The following is a 20,366-nucleotide window of genomic DNA, read 5'->3' as shown; positions in this document are numbered from 1 at the left end:
GCTGCCCACCAGTGCAAGTGCACTTACACTGTCACTGATCTGTATACTTAAAAATGCTCAAAAGAGTAAATTTTGTTAGGGGTCATTTACTGTAATTTTTTAGAATTTAGAAAAAAGAGTGCAGTGTGCCTGGGTGGTTCAGTCGGTTAAGCGTCCGTCTGACTTTTGATTTTGGCTCAGGTCATGATCCCAGGGCTGTGAGATAGAGCCCTACATCGCGTTCTGTGCTGAGTGTGAAGTCTGCTTAAGATTCTCTCTCCTCTCTCTCTCTCTCTCTCCCTCTCTCTCTCTCTCCCCTCTTCTCCCCTTCTGGCATTCTCTCTCTCTCTCTCTCAAAAGTATATCTGCTCATGCACAAATCTCCTTGCTCCTTAGTCAGGTTTCTTGGGGGACCCTGAGGCTATTTCTAATCTTATTCACTTCCCAAGCTTGTGCAATCCTCTCTGTGACCGGCTTGAGCCGGACTATTTCCCACACACTTGGAATTTGTCAATCTGACAGCTGATAAATGCCTCTCAGTTTTAATTTGCACTTCTTAATCACGGAAGAGATTGTGTGTCTTTTCAGATGCGAATTATCCACTGGCTTCTCTCTGTTAGTATCTTTCACCCGTTTTTAAATTGGGTATTGGTAGTTTTTAACTGATCTTGAGAACTTCTGTCTGTTAGGGGACACTGGCCCGTCTGTTTGTCAGAGCTGCTGAAAATATGTTTGCTCCAGCTGATAGGACCATTACCTTTGGACTGTCTGTCATGACTTTGCCTTACAGGACATTTTAATATTTACTTAGTGGAATGTTTCGGCACTATGTGTCTTGCTTAGGAAAGCATTCTGCATCTGAAGGTTAAGTACATTTAAAAAGTTCCTGTTTTCTCCTAGCACTTCATTTTTTAAATGTTTTTTTTATTTATTTTTGAGAGAGAGACAGAGACACAGCATGAGCAGGGGAGGGGCAGAGAGGGAGGGAGGCACAGAGTCTGAAGCAGGCTCCAGGCTCTGAGCTGTCAGCACAGAGCCCGACATGGGGCTTGAACCACCAACCATGAGATCATGACCTGAGCTGAAGCCGGATGCATAACCGACTGAGCCACCCAGGCACCTCTCTTCTAGAACTTTAACAGGATAACTTTTTTTTTTTTAAATTAAAAAGCTTTAAAAATGTAAGCCTACTTTTAGAAAAATTCTCTGGCAGAAACTGAAACAGGGAGAGGTGAGCTGGATGGAGACTGTCCTCATAAAAAGTGATAAAATGTGCCCAGGCCCCAGCAGTGGGAGATGGGGGACAGGGTGTGGGGTCCTCCTACCTCCTGCAGTGGAGGGGGGTGGAGGTGGGGGCGGTGGAGGGTCAGGAGGCCTGGAACTCAGGCAGGGTGCTGGGTCCAGGTGCTCATGGCAGCCGCCAAGCGGGCTCTGAACAGGCCACTGTTGATGGAGGCCCGGGGACTAGGGGAATATAGGACCCAAGTGTGGGTGTCACTGGTGAATAGATGGAAACTGAGGCTGTGGTAGGGGTGAAAGAGAGAGGACAGCCCAGGACATAGCCCCAGGAGCACCGATGGTAGAGGAGTCTGTCAGGGAGGCGGATGGAGCAGCTGGACAGGCCAGTGAGGACCAGAACCAGGGAGGAGGGCTGGAGGAGGAGCGGGTGGGGGGGAGGTGCCCTTGGAGATGCCTCCGCCAGGTCCCCAGAGCAAGATGGGTGGGGTAGAGGGGTGGAACAGAAGCCAGGATCTCACAGGGTTAGGGAGGGGACGCAAGAGGATGTGGTAGGTTTGGCCAGCTATCTAGGGGTCTCTGTGAATGAGGGGGCGTGCACACAGTGGTCAGAAAGGGGCTGTGCAGCTGGGCACCAGATTTCCTGCAGGACACAGAAGGGCCACCCAAGTAGAGTGAGTTGAGGGGTGGGGGAAGTGAAGAGGGGTAATTCCATGCTTTTAATAGTAGGAGCCTTGCCCACGCCTGTGGGTGAGAAGGCAAAGGGGAGACACATTCCAGAACATACCAAAGAGGTGGTATACATGGTCTTGACCATACCTAGCAGCCTGGCAGACCATTTTAAAACACAGTTTACAAAAACCAATCACGGGGTCACATCCCCTGTGTCGGCCACCACCTAGCATGGCCCCCAGCGTCCCTGGGCTCCTGGCACTCACGCCCTTCCGTGCCCTCTCTAGCCGTGGAAGTGACAGTGTATGCCTTCCGAGGAAGGTCAGAGAAGACACTGTGGCCCCGCCTTGCTGTCTCTGGGGTCACCTGCTCTGGAAGGGTCAGCCCCAGCCGATGGCCCTGTGACTGAGCCTGCTTGGAGCCCATCCTCCAGCCCTAGCCACGCCTTCCATGACTGCAGAGAAGACCCCCTGGGCCAGAGCCCCCAAGCCAAGCCCCTCGTGAGCTCCTGACCCATGGAAACCGAGCTGACCCAGGCTTACTCTTGTTTTAAGCCACAAGTTTTGGGGTATTTGTTACACAGCAGCAGAGAGCCAGCACCCTCTTTAGTGGCACCCCAGGGCTTATAGGGACCGGGACCCAAATCTACATGGTCTGGGAGACCCTGTGTCATCTCACCCAGCGGCCTCTGCAGCTTCTTCTCTTGCCCTGGTCCCTCAGGGACTCTCATGGACCCTCCAGCAGGCAAGGCCACAGGCTGTCCCCTTTGCTTTTTTTCACATCACCTGCGTGCCAGCCCCCTCAGCCAACACGTCCCTCATCTGTTGTTTACTCGGAAGGCCTCCTGATCCCTCGTCCAGGTGGCCCTCCCCTCTCTGCACACATCACTCTGCCATGATGTAGGGGCACCTTCTTTCACGAGATGGGAAACTTCTTGAGGACAGGTGTGTTACCTGTGTCTTACTTCTTTTTTTTCTCCTTTTTAAAAATTTTTTTAATGTTTTATTTATTTTTGGGACAGAGAGAGACAGGGCATTCAAGGGGGAGGGACAGAGAGAGGGAGACACAGAATCCGAAGCAGTCTCCAGGCTCTGAGCTAGCTGTCAGCACAGAGCCTGACGCGGGGCTCAAACCCATGAACATGAGATGATGAGCTGAGCTGAAGTTGGAGGCTTAACCCTCTGAGCCACCCAGGTGCCCCAACTGTGTCTAGTTTCTGTATCTGATGCTCTGAAATCTGGATCTTACTGACCCCGTAGGGACTGCCCCCGCCTCTCCACCCTGGGGTTGGCCAGTCCCTAGAGGGAGTAAAGAAGCTGCCCAAGAGTTCGAACTCACACACCCACCTCCCACCTCCACTATTGGGCTCTCATACCCAGAGCCACTGGTCCCAGCTCCAATCGCCCGAGGCCAGATACCGGACATCTGAGGACAGCCCAATGCCACAGAGTCCTGAAATTACTCAAGCCAGTCAACCCTGAGCCTGTATACCTTGGCTCACTCCTCTCTTCCCATGGAAACCACAACACAGGCTCCTGCACCCAGGTCCCCTGCTCCCTCTGCTTCTGACCCAGCCGGCCCTTCCCAGGATGGCCCTGCCTGGTGCACCCTGTGTCCTGTTTCCAGAGACCAGTGAGGAGAGCAAACTACCTTTCCAATGGCAGCCATCACTCATCTGTTGGGCTCACCAGACCTGAGAAGTAATAAGGCCTACCTTTTATGTATTTATTATTTTTTAATTTGTGTGTCGATTTTACTATCTATATCATGGCTTTACATTTCAATAGTTCGTTTTTGTTACTTTGGTATATCTACAGGGTACATTTATGATTGCTTGTTTTTCTTTTCCTTTTTAAAAAAATTTTTAGTTAATATGTAGGGTTACATTACAAATCTATAAGTCACTGCTTGCTCATGGTAAGTGCATTCCACAATCCCTGTCACGTGTTTCGCCCATCTCTACCCCCCTCCCCTCTGGTCACTATCAGCCTGTTCTCTATAAATAAGAGTCTGTTTCTTGCTTTGTTTCTCCCTCTCTCTCTTTTTCCCTCCACTCATTTGTTTTGTTTCTTAAATTCCGCATATGAGTGAATCATATGGTAGTTTTTTTTTAATCTCTCGCTCCTTCATGTTATTGCGAATGGCAAGATTCCATTCTTTTTTATGGCTGAATAATATTCCATTATATATACCATTCTTTATTAAAAGGTTTTTTTACTGTTTCATTTATTTTTGAAAGAAAGATAGAGACACACACACAGAGACAGAGTATGAACCGGGGAGAGGCAGAGAGGAAGGCACAGAACCCAAAGCAAATTCCAGGCTCTGAGCTGTCAGCACAGAGCCCTACGCATGAGATCATGACCTGAGGCAAAGTCGGATGCTCAACCAACTGAGCCACCTAGGCGCCCCTGTACCACTCTTTATCCATTCATCAATAGATGGACACTTGGGCCGTTTCCAAATCTTGGCAATTGTAAATAATGCTGATATAAACATAGGGGTGTGTGTATCTCTTTGGATTAGCATTTTTGTATTTTTTGGGTAAATACCCAGTAATCGATTGCTGGATCGAGCGTAGTTCTATTTTAAATTTTTGAGAAACCTCCACACTTTTCTAGAGTGGCTGCACCAGTTTGCATTCCCACTGGCAGTGCAAGAGGGTTCCTTTTTCTCCACATCCTCACCATCACCTGTTGTTTTTTGTGTTACTAATTTTAGCCATTCTGAAAGGTGTGAGGTGGTGTCTCATTGTGGTTTTTATTTGCATTTCCCTGATGATGAGTGATGTTGAGAATCTTTTCATGTGTCTGTTGGCCATCTGGGTGTCTTCTTTGAGAAATGTCTGTTCATGTTTTCTGCCCATTTTCTAGTTGGATTACTTGTTTTTGGGGTGTTGAGTTTTACAAGTTCTTTATACATTTTGGATACTAACCCCTTATCAGGTATGTCATTTGCAAATATCTTCTCCCATTCCATTGGTTGCCTTTGGTTTTGTTGATTGTTTCCTTGGTTGTGTAGAAACTTTTTATTTTGATGTAGTCCCAATAGTTTATTTTTGCTCTTATTCCCCTTGCCTCAGGAGAACTATCTAGAAAAAAAGTGAAACCTACTTCTTAAAACAATAGGAGCCATACCAGTCTCGTCCATCCCCAGCTCCCAGCATCTGTGATGATGTCAAGACGGCAGAGCGGGGTCTGGACATGGTGCTGAGGACTCTTTGGTCCTCACTAGGAGTGGGGGTGGGGAGGGGCTGGAGGGAGGACAGGGCCTGACCGTCACTCACTCAGGGTCTGCCGCCAGTGTGTTTTGGCACATTTAGCAGCAAGGTGCCGGCAACCCCTCTCAGAGTCTACATTCTAGACAGGTGACAAACTCGAGTAAGACAGGGTGTTGGGCTTCCAATAATTTTTGTGCAGGCCCAGAACTAGAATTGCCAGATCATATGATTGCAGGCATGTTTTCTGGGGGATCACCTCACCATTCTCACAGTTAGCTGCACACCTATTTACATTCCCATCAGCAGCGCGTGTGGGCTCTGGTTTCTCTATATCCTGGCCAATGCTTGTGACTCTGGATTTTTTTGATCACTGTCCTACTAGTGTGAAGTGATATCTCATTACGGTTTTTATTTACATTTTCCTAATGACTGACAACAGTGAACATCTTGTCATGTGCTTATTGGCTCTTTGTAGATCTTCTTTGGAGAAATGTCTATCAGATTCTTTGCCAATTTTTTTTTAGTGGGGTTGTTCAGTTTTAATGTTGTTGAGTTTTAAGAATTCTTTCTATATTCTTTATATTAAGCCCTTGTCAAAGATTTCCTTAAATGTCTGACTCCCAAAAGGCTGAGAGGGGAGGTCCTGTCTCTTTAAATACTCATTGATGAGGCACGTGGGTGGCTCAGTGGGTTGAGCGTCTGACTTCAGCTCACGTCATGATCTCACCGCCTAGGACTCTGTGCAGACAGCTCAGAGCCTGGAGTCTGCTTCAGATTCTGTGTCTTCCTCTCTCTCTCTGCCCCTCCCCTGCTCACACTCTGTCTCTTTCAAACAGACCTGGCAGGGAAGTTCTGCCTCCCCCCTCCCCCGCTCAAGCCTCAGTCCAGGCTTCTCAGCCACCAACCACACAACTGGGCTCTGGGAGGAAAAGGTCCTTACTGCCCACGGTGGCACCAGCAAGCCATGCCAGGGCCACGAGCCGCCCTCCCCTTTGTTAGCAGGCTGGACACTGTTCCACAACATGTCCAAATTCACGGACATGTCCCAGCCTCTTCATCCAGGTCTGCCCTGGAAACTGTGAGTGTCCATCTAGACTCCAGAGTTCCAAATTTGGATTCTGGGAGCTTCTGCCGGCTCCGAAGTCGTTTTGGAGGAGAGACGGATTCCCGGATCTTCCTACTTGCATAATGTTTCATGATATCACCTCATGTGTAGAGATTTCATTCTTTTAGATGCCGTTGTGAATGGAGCAGCTTTCTTGATTTCCGAGGTGGATGGCTCAGTGCCGGCGTGTAGGAACACAAATAATTGTAGTGTTTTGACCTTGCACCTGCAAGCTGGCTGGATTCACATATTAGCACGAGCAGCTTTCTGGTGGGGGCCTTGGGATTATCTTTATATAAGAGCATGTTGTCTGTGCATAAGATAGTTTCCCTTCTTCCTTCCAGAGGGGGCACCTGGTGGGCTCAGGGTGACTCTTGATCTCAGGGCTGCAAGTTTGAGCCCCACGTTGGGTGCAGAGTTTATATTAAAAAAAAAGTCTTTAATAAAGAAAAATACAAGCTCTGGCTAGAGCTTCCAGGACAGATGTTGGATAGCTGTGAGGGCAAACGTTCCTGCCTAATTCCTAACTTCAGGGGAATGTTTTCAGGCCAACAGGATTGTACTGAAGACCTGTTACTTGCCAGGCTCTGGGGAGAGACAGCAGCAGGCAACACGGGCCAACACCCTTGTCTGGGTGCAGCCAATATCCTACCCGAGAGGGAGAAACAGGCTGCAGGTGATGCAGGCTGCAAGGTGGAAAGGGGAACCAAGAACAATAAGGCAGAAGGTGACATTTGTAAAAGCTCCTAAAGGAGGCGGAGGAGGGAGCCACAGGGAGATCTAGGGGAATGGCATTCTGGGCACAGGGACAGGGGTGCCAAGACCCTGAGAGGAGCGTGCCTGGCCTAGCCTGGGAACACAAGCAGTGCAGTGGCAGAAATGGAGCAGCTAGGAGAGGGAAGCTGTTTATTGCTTTTCTTGCCAACTCTCTGCAGGGCACCTGTCCACCCACCTCACTAGCCTGCCTGGGAAGCCTTGGGTCTAGTCTGGGCTTTCCCTGACTCCTCTGCCTGGACAAGGTCTCTATCAAGTGTCCTCCACCCTCTGCACCAGGGGTGAGGTCTTACCCAGGGTCTCTAGGGAGGCTGTGGGTGAACCAGCCCCTCTCTCTGTGTCGCACTGGCATCCCTACTCATAGAAGTCATATGGCCCAGGAGCACCAGGGTGGCTCAGTCGGTTAAGCCTCTGACTTCAGCTCAGGTCATGATCTCATGGTTTGTGGGTTCGAGCCCCACGTCAGACTCTGTGCTGACAGCTTAGAGCCTGGAGCCTGCTTCAGATTCTGTGTCTCCCTGTCTCTCTGCTCCTCCCCCTGTCATGCTCGGTCTCTGTCTCAAAAATATATAAAACATTAAATTAAAAAAAAAAGAAGTTATAAGGTCAAGAAATGGTGCAGTCTCCCTGCTTAAACCCCTCCTAGCATCTCAACAGAACTGAATAATCCTTGGGGCGCTTGGGTGGCTCAGTTGGTTAAAGATCTGGTTTTGGCTCAGGTCATGATCTCACAGTTCGTGGGTTCGAGCCCCATGTCGGGTCTGTGCTAACAGCTCAGAGCCTGGGGTCTGTCTTCGAATTCTGTGTCTCCCTCTCTCTCTGCCCCTCCCCTTCTTGTGCTTAGTCTCCCTCTCTTTCTCAAAAATAAATAAACAATGGAGAAAAAAAAAAGAATGGAATTATCCCCCCTTGCAAGGCCCTACCCAATTTGTTCCAGACTGGCCTTCTGTCTTTTCCTCTTACACTGCAAGTTCATACTGGCCTCAGCACCTTTGCCGGGCCTTCCCATTGCCTAGAATGCCCTTATCTCTCTCTTCCATCCTTCAGGATTGTTACTGGTAGGTGATAGGTATCCAATGTCACATCCTCTGAGAGGCCTTCCCTGACTACCTCTCCCATTTAAATTATGCCCTATGCCCTGCCCAAAGCTTCCAGAAGGTTTCCTTTCTATGACTTCTTAGGTGGTAAATACAGACTGGCTGTTGGCTTTCCAATACCTGCCTTCCTTGTTGCAATAGAAGTCCCCTCATTGGAGGGTTTTATTCACTCCTGAGTCCCCAGCACTTAGAACATTTGCCCGCATCCAGCTGGCACTTAATAAAGCTTTGTGAATGAAGAACAAACCCAGAACTCACTCCCTTGCTGTCAAGTTCCAACGGTCGTGGCCCAGACCCCTTATTCACCTCTCCACCTGTATTCCCTGAGCATCTTCTGACTCAGACTTCACACACTGGGAGACCAGCTGAGGCCCTGAAGGTGGGGTACTGGGTGTACTAGGTATAGTAGGGATTGCTCCCATTGCACAGATGAGGTAGCTGAGGCTCACAAAGATGCCATACTCCAGCGGGTATGCTGACCCTAAGGCCTCCGCCCTCGGCTCTCTGGGTAGCGCTGGGGTCCAGACATCCTACCTGGCCCAGTCTCGGAGCTCAGTGTCCCCAGACCCCTTTCCCCCAGGACCTGAGAGTCTTTCTGGCCCCTACCTTAGCCCCCAGCTCCTGCAGCTGAACCCAGGGTGTCTGGCCCAGCAGTTCCGCTAACTTGAGTGCCCCACTGAGTGGCCTCCTTGCCTCCGTGCATGCCCCTGGCTGGTCCGGCCTGATGATGCCTGGACACCTGATGTGCCTGCCTGGCCTATTTCCTCCCAAATGTGCAGAACTTCACCCCAGACCATACCACTTGGCTCAGGGAAGCCTCCTGTTCACATGTCACCTGCAGGGGATGTGATGTACCCAGCCTTGATGGTCACAGGGTACCCCCCCCATGTAACCACCTTCCCGGTTCTTCTGAATGAATCAATATAGTTTATAAAGTCTTCAACTCTCTTGTGAGAGTGCAATCATGTTGCAGTGGGGTGTGTGTGTGTGTGTGTGTGTGTGTGTGTGTGTATGTGTGTAGAATTAATTTGTTATCTGCAAACATTTCAACGCTGTGGGGTTTTTTTTTTGGTAACCCCATTTCAGCCTTTCTTCATTTTTCAATTCACTCTGGAACAGAGTGCATGAGCACACAATGGCAACAGCGGGGACAAAGTTGATAGCTCCACATGTTTTGAAACAGGCAAAATGCCACTTAACATGGACCAGTTTAATACATCATGGTCCACCCACACTACGGGATTACTGTTCTGCTCTCGGCACTAGAAGTCTAAGGGAACTCTTGATATACTGATAAGAAACCATCTCCACTGAGTTGATGGAAAAAGCAAGGTGCAGGAAGACTGTGTCTTGTGTGGCCATCTGTGTGAGCAAGGGATAGACTGCATCTATCCATGTATGAACTGTATCTATATGCCCGTGTGCACGGGGCCTATGGATGGAGCTCGTGTGGAAGGAGCTGAGAGACTGGAGCCACTGGCCACGTCCGAGGAGGGGTACTGGGTATCTGGGGACAGGTGGGGCCTGTTCACAAATTGTCTCACAATTTGAATGCTTTGGAATTCTGAGCTGTGGCCATATTTCACCTATTCAAAAACAAACTACAGGCTGAAGGCAGTTAAGAGCACACAGGTGACATTTCCCATTCTGCCCCCCTCGCCAGCCCCTGCAGCCTCCCTCCAGGCCACCTAGCAGGGGCACCTGGCAGCAGGAGAGTGACTTCAAAGGAGGCAGGATGTCCTCCCACAAGGGCCTGGGGCCAGCTGTACTCCCTCTGGATGCAGCCCAGTGACCATAGCTGCAGAAAAGCTGAGAGAGGCCCCCTCCACTATGGTTCCGTCCACAAAGCCTGTTATGGGGTGAATCGCATCCCCCACCGCTCCAAGTTAATATTTGAAGTTTAATACTTGAAATCCTAACTTCCAGCACTTCCCAATGTGACCCTATTAAGAAATAGGGTCACTGTAGACCTAGATGAGGTCACGGGTGATAGTGTGGGTGCCGATGCCTGACCTTAATCGAAAGGGGAAATTTGCGCACAGAGGCAGAACGCCATATGACGATAAAGGCAGAGACAGGGGTGACGCATCTACAAGCCGAGGAACTCCGGACATTGTCAGCTAGCTAGGAGAGCACCTGGAACAGACTCTCCCTCCTGGCCTTCACAAGGAACCAAGCCTGCCAATGACACCTGCCTCTTGGGCTTCAGCCCCTGGGACCGTGAGACAAGAAATCTCTGTGGTTTCAGTGACCAGTCTGTTGGGGGACTTTGTTAGAGTAAGCCTGGGAGATAGAACATGGAGTTTCTAGGGAACCTGGCAAACCTGTGACTTCTGCCTCGTGGCCTGATTTGGAAACACCTCAACCTCAGCTGAGTCTGGACCTCACTATCCCAAGCTCCCTAGGCTGTCTTTGGCTCTGAGCAAAGCTCCATACTCACTGTTGTAAGTCATCTTCTTGGAGATTCTAGTAGATAGTGTCTTGGACATCTGGATAGAGGAACAAAGGCTGTTGCAAAACTTGGCCTTGGCTAAAGGCAATTCCAACCTGAGGAGTGACACAGCATTTGAGCCAAATGATCCACAGGCCCTCGCCCCTGTGTCTCTGGGTGGCTGAGAACACCTAGCATCTACTGAGGGCCTACCATGTGGCCAACACCTATAGATCCTGTCTCCCCCTCCTTCATCCTCTCTCCCCTTGGTTCTAGTTACCCTGCCTTATCTTTCCGTTTCTAGAACATGCCAACCTTGCCGTGTCTCGGGGTCTTTGCAATTACCACCTCCTAGGCCAAAGAATGTTCACCTGTGCCCAGCCAGGGCGGGAGGGCCCCCCCCACCACTTCAGAGCTGCCCTCCTGCACCGCTCCATCCAAGTGGCTTCTTTCTCTCTCAACCCCCTTTGACCTCATTCATTCTTCTCTGCAATTACCATTGACTTGTCACTTAAAAAAATCTGTGCATTGCTTATTTCCCCTTTGAAAGTAACCTCCAAGAGGACAGTGGTCTTTTCTCACTTGTTGCCAATGGGCTCATCAAAGCACCTGGCATGGCGTCTTTCGAGCCACTTAACGACTGGCTGAATGAATTTTCATTTTGCAAACAAGGAAGCAAAGTAGGGATTCAGTGAGGTGTCCCAAGTCACACAGCAAAGAAGGACCGTAGCTGGGACTCCAGCCCAAGATTCCTTGACTCCAAAGTTGAGCTGTTCCAGCAACATTTGGCTACAGCCCAGACCTGGAGAGGGACAAGTTAGCAGCGCCCTGCCTCCCAACACCCCAACTCTGTTGGGATGAGCAGTGGGCCATACAGCAGGGGTGCACAAGGCATGAAAGGATAGAGGAATGGTTGGGGAGCGTGGGTGGCTCAGGTGCTTAGGCATCCTACTTCAGCTCAGGTCATGATCTCACTGTTCGAGGGTTCGAGCCCCTAGTCAGGCACTGTGCTGACAGCTCAGAGCCTGGAGCCTCCTTTAGATTCTGTGTCTCCCCCTCTTTCTGCCCCTCCCCAACTCATGCTCTGTTTCTGTCTCAATAATAAATAAACATTTAAAAATTTTAAAAAGGGATAGAGGGATGGCTAGGTAGCCAGATATATGATAAAGCAAACATAGTCATGAGTAAGGACGGGTGGGCAGCCTTACAACGGGCGCCAGAGGAGCCCTCCTGGGACCCCACACGCATCCCCGGCCCCCCCCCCGAGTACCCCCCATCCGACCCCACACCCCCCCATCCAACCCCGGGGGCACCCACCGGCCTGCCTGCCTGGGCTAGTTCTGAACGTTGGTCCGCAGTTTCGGGCTCAGGAAAGCAGGGCCTTCTGTTTACGTCGCCATGGCAACCATTCTCCTTGGAGACTAGGGTGGCTACGTCATGAAGCCAGGGCGCCCCGGTTGCCTGGGTGTGGGGCCTGTGGGCTGCAGGGTCCCCCAGCAGAGCAGAGTCCCAGGGTCTCGCTGTCTCAGCTCGAGCTCGGGTCGCCGCCCGGACAGTGTCCGGAATGGGGCCTGGGGGGCAGGAGTTTCCTCCCTCATTCCTTGTTCCGCACTCCTGCTCTTTTTCTTTCGTTCCCGATTCATTTATTCAGCGTGCACCTCGGGATGCGTCCTTGCTGCCAAGTGGACCTCACGTTCTAGAGGGGCCGTTCTTAAAGTGTGGCCCCAGGTCCGGCAGCTTCACCATGCTGGGCACTCCTTAAAGAGGTCAGTGTTCAGCCCGTTTCTGACGGTTTCTGAAGTAGCAAGTCTAGGCGCCGAGCCGCGCAACCAGGGCGGTTACCAGCCCTTCGGGTGATTACACTTAGGGCGAAGACTGGAGAGTCCCCACTCCAGGGGGCGCGTGAGACTTGTAAGAAAGACACAGGGTGACATAGGCTGTCAGTAGACAGGGAAGAAATGAGATGGTACAGAGCAGGGATCCAGTATAGAGAACCCAGATTCATGAGCGGATACGGGCTAGGGTGGGCCCTCTGCCTCCCCAACTGAGATTCCATGTTCTTTCAGAACAGGAGAACCCCTCCAGCCCTCACCACGGTCACCACATCGTCCCACGCATCTGGGGAATTTGCAGATTGATCAAGACTGCTTGGAGCTGGGGCGCGGCCGGGGCTCTGCGCCTCTCGCAGTATTCCGTGCTGAGCGCCGCTGAGAGTCCCGGCTGCTCCTGGCTCTGCCCCACGCAGGTGTAGTAGGTGGGGTGCCAGCTGCACGGAATGTGGAGGGGCCCCCTGAGATGGAAGGAGCCGGGGCCCTGAATCACCACTGGAGGACACTGTCCCAACTGGCAGTATCTACTGGGCTTTGTATGAGGGAAGAAGAAAATATTATGTTAGGCCATAAACGTGATGGGGGGGAAAGGGGTGTGTGCGTGCGTGTGCGCGTGCGCGTGCACACGCGCATGTGTGTGAAGGGGAGAACTAGCATTCAATACCCTGAAATGACAAGGGGTGTTTCATTACCACCAAGACAGAGGCTCCTTACCCTGTAATTATTCAAACCTCAACCTTTAAGATAGCTTTGAATTGACAAATTGTGCTTATAGTTAGTTTTTTTAGGCTTGAATTAAAGTTTTAAACGTTTTCTAATCTTCTAAATAACCAACAGCCCAAGCAAAGACAAGAACATACACATTGACCAGAGAATGCGTCAAATGCTTTAGTCGCCGCCTGTCTGTGTAGCAGCAGAATAAAGAGCTGTGCGTTGGAGTCAGGTGTCAGCAGGACAGCAGACAGTCTCAGAATGGTATATCTAAGACACTCGTTGCTCTAATGAGACTTCTAGGAGTCTAGAAAATGGGTGACCCGCAGAGGGAAAAGCTACTGGGCATAACTACCAATTCATTGTTATTCACAGGTAAGCTTGCGAACTATTACAAATTACCTGTGTTACAGGGTATTTTTGTGTCCCTGGTGCCGTTCTCTGTCCCGTTTGGCACAGGCCGCCTGTGAAGCAGGTCCTGTATTACCTCCACTGTCGGTGAGGAGGCAGAATCACCATGAGATTAAGAAACATGCCCAGCAAAGCCAGGGCGTGCCAGAGGCAGGATTTACAGGCTGTGGAGTTTCACCTTTGCACGTAGCCAGATGTATCTGGACCCTGACCTGGAATTGTTTTATGATTTTATGCAATTATCCAAAGCAGCGAGGCATACACTTTGAAAAAACTCAAGAAGTCCAAAGGCAAACTTCATAATAAAGACGCATTCTCTGGTCAATGTGTATGTTCTTGTCTTTGCTTGGGCTGTTGGTTATTTAGAAGATTAGAAAACTTTTAAAACTTTTAATTCAAGCCTAAAAAAACCTAACTTAAGCACAATTTGTCAATTCAAAGCTAACTTAAAAAATGAGATGGGCTGAGGGAGACATACAGTCAGAGATGGTGATGACAAGGCGGGTAGATATGTGTTCGTTGTGGGATCAAGTGACGGGTATGTGAGTGTTCATTATGACACTTGCAGTATTTCTGTGTGTTGAGGTTTGAATAATTATCTTATGAAAATTTGTAATGAAGGATTTGGGGCCTCAGATGATGCTTGTGTGCCGGTATTAAAGTATGATCTGAGGGGCGTGTCTGACTGAGCAAGTCCATCGGCCAGCCTGCCGCTGTCCGCAGAAGGGAAGTCCCAGCCAGGTTGCTGTGATCCCTGCAAGGAAGCTGAGGGCGAGGGACATGAAGGCATTTGCCTATAAGTGGCAGAAGTGGGACTCACACCCAGGCAGTCAGGCTCTGTAGCCCGGCTACCAAGGGCCACCCCGTGCCTCCTCCCACTGGCCTGGGAGGGCCAGGGCCTGGGGGCCTGGGGCTAGAGATGGACTCCGCTGACTGTTCATCTAGGCAGCCTCCCGTTCCAGCCCCACCTGCGCTTGTCTGCCTGAGCTGGTTGGAACCCCGGACCCCGCCTAACTCAAGCCGACCTTAGAACCTCTCTCCCGCTGCAGTAGACAGGTCTGGATGACAGGCGACATGCACTGATAGTTCTTGGCTGTCTGGGAGCAGAAGGGAGCAAATCAGCAGCAGGCCAAGACGCGGGAAGATTTCGGGGACTGCCCAGTCAGGACCGGAAGGGCACCCCGGCGGTCAGATGCCTAACTTGCCTGCATGTTCTGCATCTGGATTTCCTTTTGCCCCTTCCTTCAGCCTCTGAGGTTGCAGACGTGGAAAGAGACTAAATCTTGTCTACTCTACTTCACCGTGAGTCCGCCGGCTTTCCACGGGCACTGCCAACCTTGTGGCTGCTTCCACTTGACCTACGGCACGTGGCCATACCGCCCCCCCCCCCCCCCCCCCCCCCCCCCCCCCCCCCCCCCCCCCCCCCCCCCCCCCCCCCCCCCCCCCCCCCCCGCCGCCTATTTAAGCCATGATCTGCAGTTCCCCCACCTGCTGGGTATCAGGAAGCTGCCAAGTCTTGACATTGACTGAAGCACAGAGCCACTTCCTGCTTGGGGACGCCTCTATCCCCACTGCCCTCACCTGCCCTTGCGGCGCTCTGGCCCAGCATGCTTTTTATGTCCCGGTCATCAGACCGCTCCTCTGCCAGCTCAGAGGCACAGATGATTTCATTGGTGTCCAGGGAGAAAACAGGGTGACTTTGGGCGTGTAATTTGACTACAGTGTTAACGGAGATAATAAGAAAGGTCTCAAAGCCCAGGGTAGAATTCTTTTGGTTTAAATCATCATGGAAGGCATCATAGGAGTGTGGGGGGGGTGACATCATTGGGACCAGATTAAAGATGCATAGGGGGCACCTGGGTGGCTTAGTTGGTTAAATGTCTGACTCTTAATTTTGGCTAAGGTCATGATGTCTCGGGTAGTGAGACCGAGTGCTGCATCAGGCTCTGGGCTGGGATTCTCTCTCTCCCTTTCTGCCCCTCCCTTGCGCTCTCTTGCTCTCAAAATAAATGCACTTAAAAAAAAAAAAAGGCTGCATAGGATCTCCATAGGCAGATAGGGCCCGGGGGAAAGAATTTGAGGAGGAGGGGTGACTGAGATGAATTCAGGAAGCATGAGCAATCTTGTGAGGCTGAGGGTGTCAGGTGTGTGTTGGCAGAGGCAGTGGTGTCTGGAGGAGGGCCTGGAAGGGTACCGGGAAAAGGTAGGCAGGTGCCTGCCAGGCTAGAATGTTGTCCCATCACTGCTCACAGAGCGCAAAGAAGACAAAACCACCATCAGATGTGTTATTTAGTTGAACCTTTAGCTTCGTGGAAAGGATGGGCTGGGGAGAGGAACGAGGAAGCCATTCCAAGCAAGAGACGATGTTGACTTTGATTTAGGTGGAGGCAGTTAGGATGGAGAGAGGCTGAATCAGGCTACATGTGGGTTGCAGGGTTCAGGTCTGGCTGGGGCAGTAGAGGGAGGTAACTGGATGCAGGCTGCCTAAACGTGTTGGCTGAGGTGAGAACGAGGCGGGCACAGAACATGTGTTTGGGTCTCCTTCCTGGAGAGTGGCTTCTAGGAGCGTGGCTGGCTGACAGGCTCCAACTATAGCTCATCTGGGATGAAGCACAACTTACATCAAAGCCACACTTTCCCCGGGGCCACCCCCAGCCAATACCTGAGCCCCCGTGGGAGCTTCAAGGCCATTTCTACCTCGCAAGGGACGCCTTCAGTGGGTGAGCTTTGCTTCCTGTGGACAAGACCTCTTCAAGAGCCACAGCCTGGGGCTCCCCCTGCCCTCTATCCAAGCGGCTATCACTCCCAACAGATCTCTTGTACATCTGTTTCTGTGTTGGCATTTGCTTCCCGGAGGATGTGCACTGATGTGGAGAGTGGGGGTGGCGAGGGGAAGGCTGTAAGCCTGCAGGCTCTCCCAGAGCAGGTGTGAAGAGCCAGGGAGGGGGGATCTCTGAGATTGAGCAGACACCATAGCCAGGAGGGGAAGAAAGGGTCCTCTAGCAGCAGAAGGCGAAAGTAGGGACCAAAAAGTGGGAAGAAAACCAGGCAAGTGCGTTTCTTAGAACAGAGAAACAAAGCAAAGAACAGAGTTTAGAGACTCTGTGCCAGGACAATTTGATGGGGAAAGAATGGCCTTTCAACAAGTGGTACCTGTCTTGTCCCCGTGAGGGCAGGGCTGGTGCTAATCCTCTGTGGGACTGGGGGGCATGACCAAGTTCTTTCCTGTGGCTCTGCTGGAGCTTAGGTCACCAGAGGTGAACTCAGTGCCACAGCTCAGGAGTCGGACCTTGGGGGACACCATACACTGCTGGGAAAGATGGAATGACATCATTCTGGATCAAAGAAGGTGCTCCCATGCCCAGTCTTCACAGGCTTGGGGTGGGGTGGAGTGGGGGTCCCAGGCAGCTTCAGGGATTGTGAGCCAGGCAGAAGGGCTGAGACTAGATCAAGCATGTGAGCATGGAGAAAGCAAGACTGAGAGAGAGAGAGAGAGAGAGAGGGAGGGAGAGAAGAGGACAAGATACAGGGATCATGGCGCTGAAGACACAGTTCAGATATGGGGTCGGGTGGGAGGGCAGGACATTCTTTCTTGTGACCAGGAGATTTGAGGCGGCAGGGTGTCACCTCCTGGACTGTGCCCCACAAGAGGTTCTCAATAATAGTTCCTGACACCCTTTACGTTGTATCTTGCTACAAGAAACAGAGAGCTCTGTGAGAAATGACTTAATAAGGCAATATCATCTCACACAATGAGAACCCCCTTAGAACACTTTCCACATCTCTTTGGCCAAAGAGATTTTTCACATGCCTAAACCAGTCATCGCATGGAAAATGGGAACTCAGTGGGACACCCCAGCCCTGGGGCATATGACCCTGGGGAAGAGGGGGCATGCCTGGACCCCATAAGTTGTGTCAGCAAGGAGATGGAGGGATTTGAATTTCCAACCGTCTAGCGCCAAAGAGCACAGTGCAGACTTTCCCACGGATGCAGGGGGAGATCCCCACAGATGCACATATATGCCAAAGTACCTTCCACCCCTCTGTTCAGAGCCCATTGGGCCTCCAGGCCTTTGCCTCCTGGGTGTCCTCTGCCAGGGCATCAGCCTCTGGCCTCCCAGTCCTCTTTCCCCGGCTTATTTCTACTTTTTATTTTTTATTTTTTTTATTGTTTATTTGCTTTTGAGAAAGACAGAGACAGAGTGTGAGTGGAGGAGGGGCAGAGAGAGAAGGAGATGCAGAATCTGAGGCAGGCTCCAGGCTCCGAACTGTCGGCACAGAGCTCAACGCAGGGCTCGAACCCACAGACCATGGGATTATGACCTGAGCTGAAGTTGGACACTTAGCCAACTGAGCCACCCAGGCGCCCCTCTTACTATTTTTTAAACCTCAGCCTAGAAGTCCTTTGTTCAGCCCAGCCACCCCGGCCCCCCAAGTCTGGGATGATTCATCCTCACAGTGCCCTGTACCCCCTTCAAAGCAATGTCCTACAGGTTCTATGAGGACAAGAACGATGTCCTGTTGTCCCTTGATCCCAATGCTTTGCACAGTATCTAGCACACAGAAGGTGTTCCATAAATGTTGTCACTTGAGTCAGTGGATAGAGGATGGAGAATGGATAAGAATGGAAAAACCAAATATTATATGAAAGGATAAAAATTCTAGGGGATGAATGAGTGGATGGATGGGGAGAGAGTAGCATGGCTGAGTTACACATATGTAGGTGGATGGATGGGTGGACATGCAGCGGCTGGGTGGAGGGGTAGAGAGGTGGATGAGTGGGTGGATGAGATGGGAAGGCGGGTGGGTGGATGGAAGCCTGGTATGGACAGATGATGCATGCATGGTGGGTATAGGGTGCGTATTTAAGGGCTAAAGGAAGAATGGGCAGATGGGTGGGTGCGCGCTGTCCCAATCTACCACGGGGTGGCGCCCTGCACCAGAGCGAGTCCCTAGCTCTGGTGAATGCCCTTTCTGCCCAAAGGAGACTTACAAAAGAGGAACCTTTTGTCCTAGGTGTTGGTGAAAGGTTCCCGGGTGACGCAGGCTTGTAAACAAGTTGAAAAGACGCTGCCCTGCGGGCTCACGTCAAGCGAGACCGCGCAAACAGAGCCACTGCGACCTTGGCTCGCTTGCCCCGGCAGGTGTCCAACTGTCCCCAGTGCGCGTTGAGCACAGGGACCGGAGTCCTGCTCGGCCGCTCCTGCGCGCTGCAGACGCGGAAGCAGCTGCCACTCCCGGGCCCACAGCGTCTGGGTTCTTGAGAACCCCGAAGGCACCGGCCTTGAATTGCGACAGGAAGTCGCAGGCAGACGTCGGGGGGGGGGGGGGGCAGGCTGATGCAGCTCCTTTCGCCCAAATGCAAACACGCTTACATTCTGAGCCGCCTGAGTTCAAACCTACTCAGGAAATAAATCTACATCCTAACAAACTCCAACCCAATGCCATTCATTCTAGCCTTGGCTCCATCAGAAATGAGACTCCTCATTAATTCCAGATCTCGATTCGGGTTCGAAACTGACCCTCCCCAAACACTAATCCAAGAAATCTTTACCCTAATTCTGCTGGGCGTTTTAGCGCAAGCCCAAATCCTAACCCCAAACTTCCATCTTCCGACTAATCAGAGCACCCCTTTAAACCAAAAGCAATACTGTGTAATAGAACCAACTCCAAATCCAACATGGATTCATAGATCCTTCAAAGCGCTGGAAAAATAGACAATGCACCATGCATTGTGGGTGGCAATTCACTTCCACTCCCTGGTGCCTGCTGACTTCAACATTTACCAATGGCAAGAACTGTTGATCTGTCTTTTTTGCCAATTTGGTGGGGAGAAAATCTCAAGTATCATTCTAATTTGCATTTCTCAAGGACTTAATTGCAACCTCTCCGACAATTGTTTATTAAATATGTACTCAGCCTTTATTTAAGCCATGTGATAAAAACCAGCCCTTCCCTACCCCATCACACCCCTCCCCTCCTCTCACACTCTGTTGGCTTCTGATGTGTTTCCTCATGTTTGTAAATGATATTTTTAAACCTCCATCTCTTGATTTTCTAAGTTCAGATAATTTGTCAGACGGCTTCCTCTCAGGGGAGGTGAAGATTGAGCATCTCATGCAACCTCGAGTTCTGTCCATCAGGTTCCCAGTGTGGCTGGCTCAGGGTTGAAGACCCATGTGTCTTTGTTCTACTATGACTGTACTGCTGTTGCTCCCTTCTAACACTTCCCCGTACAATGTTTGCTATTCTTCCTGAAATTAAGCACACTATTCTCCACCTTCTTAATTTTTCCCATTTTTAAGTTGGTTTTTTTTTTTGAAAGAGAGAGAGACAGAGAGCATGAGTAGGGGAGGGGTGGAGAGAGAAAGAGAGAGAGTCTCAAGCAGGCTCCACACTCTCAGTGCAAAATCCGATGTGAGGCTCGAACTCATGAACCATGAGATCATGACCTGAGCTGAAATCAAGAGGCAGTCAATCAACTGAGCCACCCAGGTGCCCCGGTTCCCCATTTTAAAAGTTATGAAATATAGAGGGGTGCCTGGGTGGCTCAGTCGTTTGAGTGTCCGACTTCGGCATAGGTGATGATCTCGTGGTCCATGGTTTTGAGCCTCGCATTGGGCTCTGTGCTGACGGCTCAGAGCCTAGAGCCTGCTTCAGATTCTGTGTCTCCCCCCTCTCTCTGCCCCTCCCCTATTAATGCTCTGTCTCTCAAAAATAAATGTAAATAAAAAAGTTTAAAAAATTAAAAAAATAAATAAAAATTATGAAATATATAAATCATACAGAAGACTACCTCAAAATCATTTTATTTAAGAAAAAACAAATACCGTGGCTAAGAACTTGAACTTTTCCAGTCTCTTAGAAATCCCTGGGGTTCCCCATCCTGACTTCTGTGGTG

General features: G+C 50.8%; 1 protein-coding gene and 1 long non-coding RNA gene across 3 annotated transcripts in view; one reads left to right on the top strand and one right to left on the bottom strand.

Annotated features, from left to right (window-relative positions):
* Nucleotides 1–11,900, bottom strand: part of CFAP100 (cilia and flagella associated protein 100) — a 51,450-nt gene extending 39,550 nt beyond the window's left edge. For both annotated transcript variants that reach the window (XM_029918983.1, XM_029918984.1), the window contains exons 1-2: nucleotides 11,832–11,900; nucleotides 10,524–10,630 (exon numbers count right to left, since the gene is read on the bottom strand). In XM_029918983.1, coding sequence (XP_029774843.1) covers nucleotides 10,524–10,572 — 49 coding nt within the window. In that variant the 5' untranslated portion in view covers nucleotides 10,573–10,630; nucleotides 11,832–11,900. The remainder of the gene's footprint in view (nucleotides 1–10,523; nucleotides 10,631–11,831) is intronic.
* Nucleotides 11,901–11,989: 89 nt separating this feature from the next.
* Nucleotides 11,990–13,790, top strand: LOC115275355. The gene is made up of 4 exons (XR_003901506.1): nucleotides 11,990–12,280; nucleotides 12,581–12,759; nucleotides 13,181–13,318; nucleotides 13,468–13,790. It is a non-coding gene; the product is annotated as an uncharacterized LOC115275355 (long non-coding RNA).
* Nucleotides 13,791–20,366: the final 6,576 nt, after the last annotated feature.

The sequence above is a fragment of the Suricata suricatta genome, chromosome 12 (assembly GCF_006229205.1).
Source record: "Suricata suricatta isolate VVHF042 chromosome 12, meerkat_22Aug2017_6uvM2_HiC, whole genome shotgun sequence".
NCBI lineage: Eukaryota > Metazoa > Chordata > Mammalia > Carnivora > Herpestidae > Suricata > Suricata suricatta.
The sequence above is the reverse complement of the archived record's forward strand: the minus strand, read 5'-3'. Positions and strand labels throughout refer to the sequence as shown.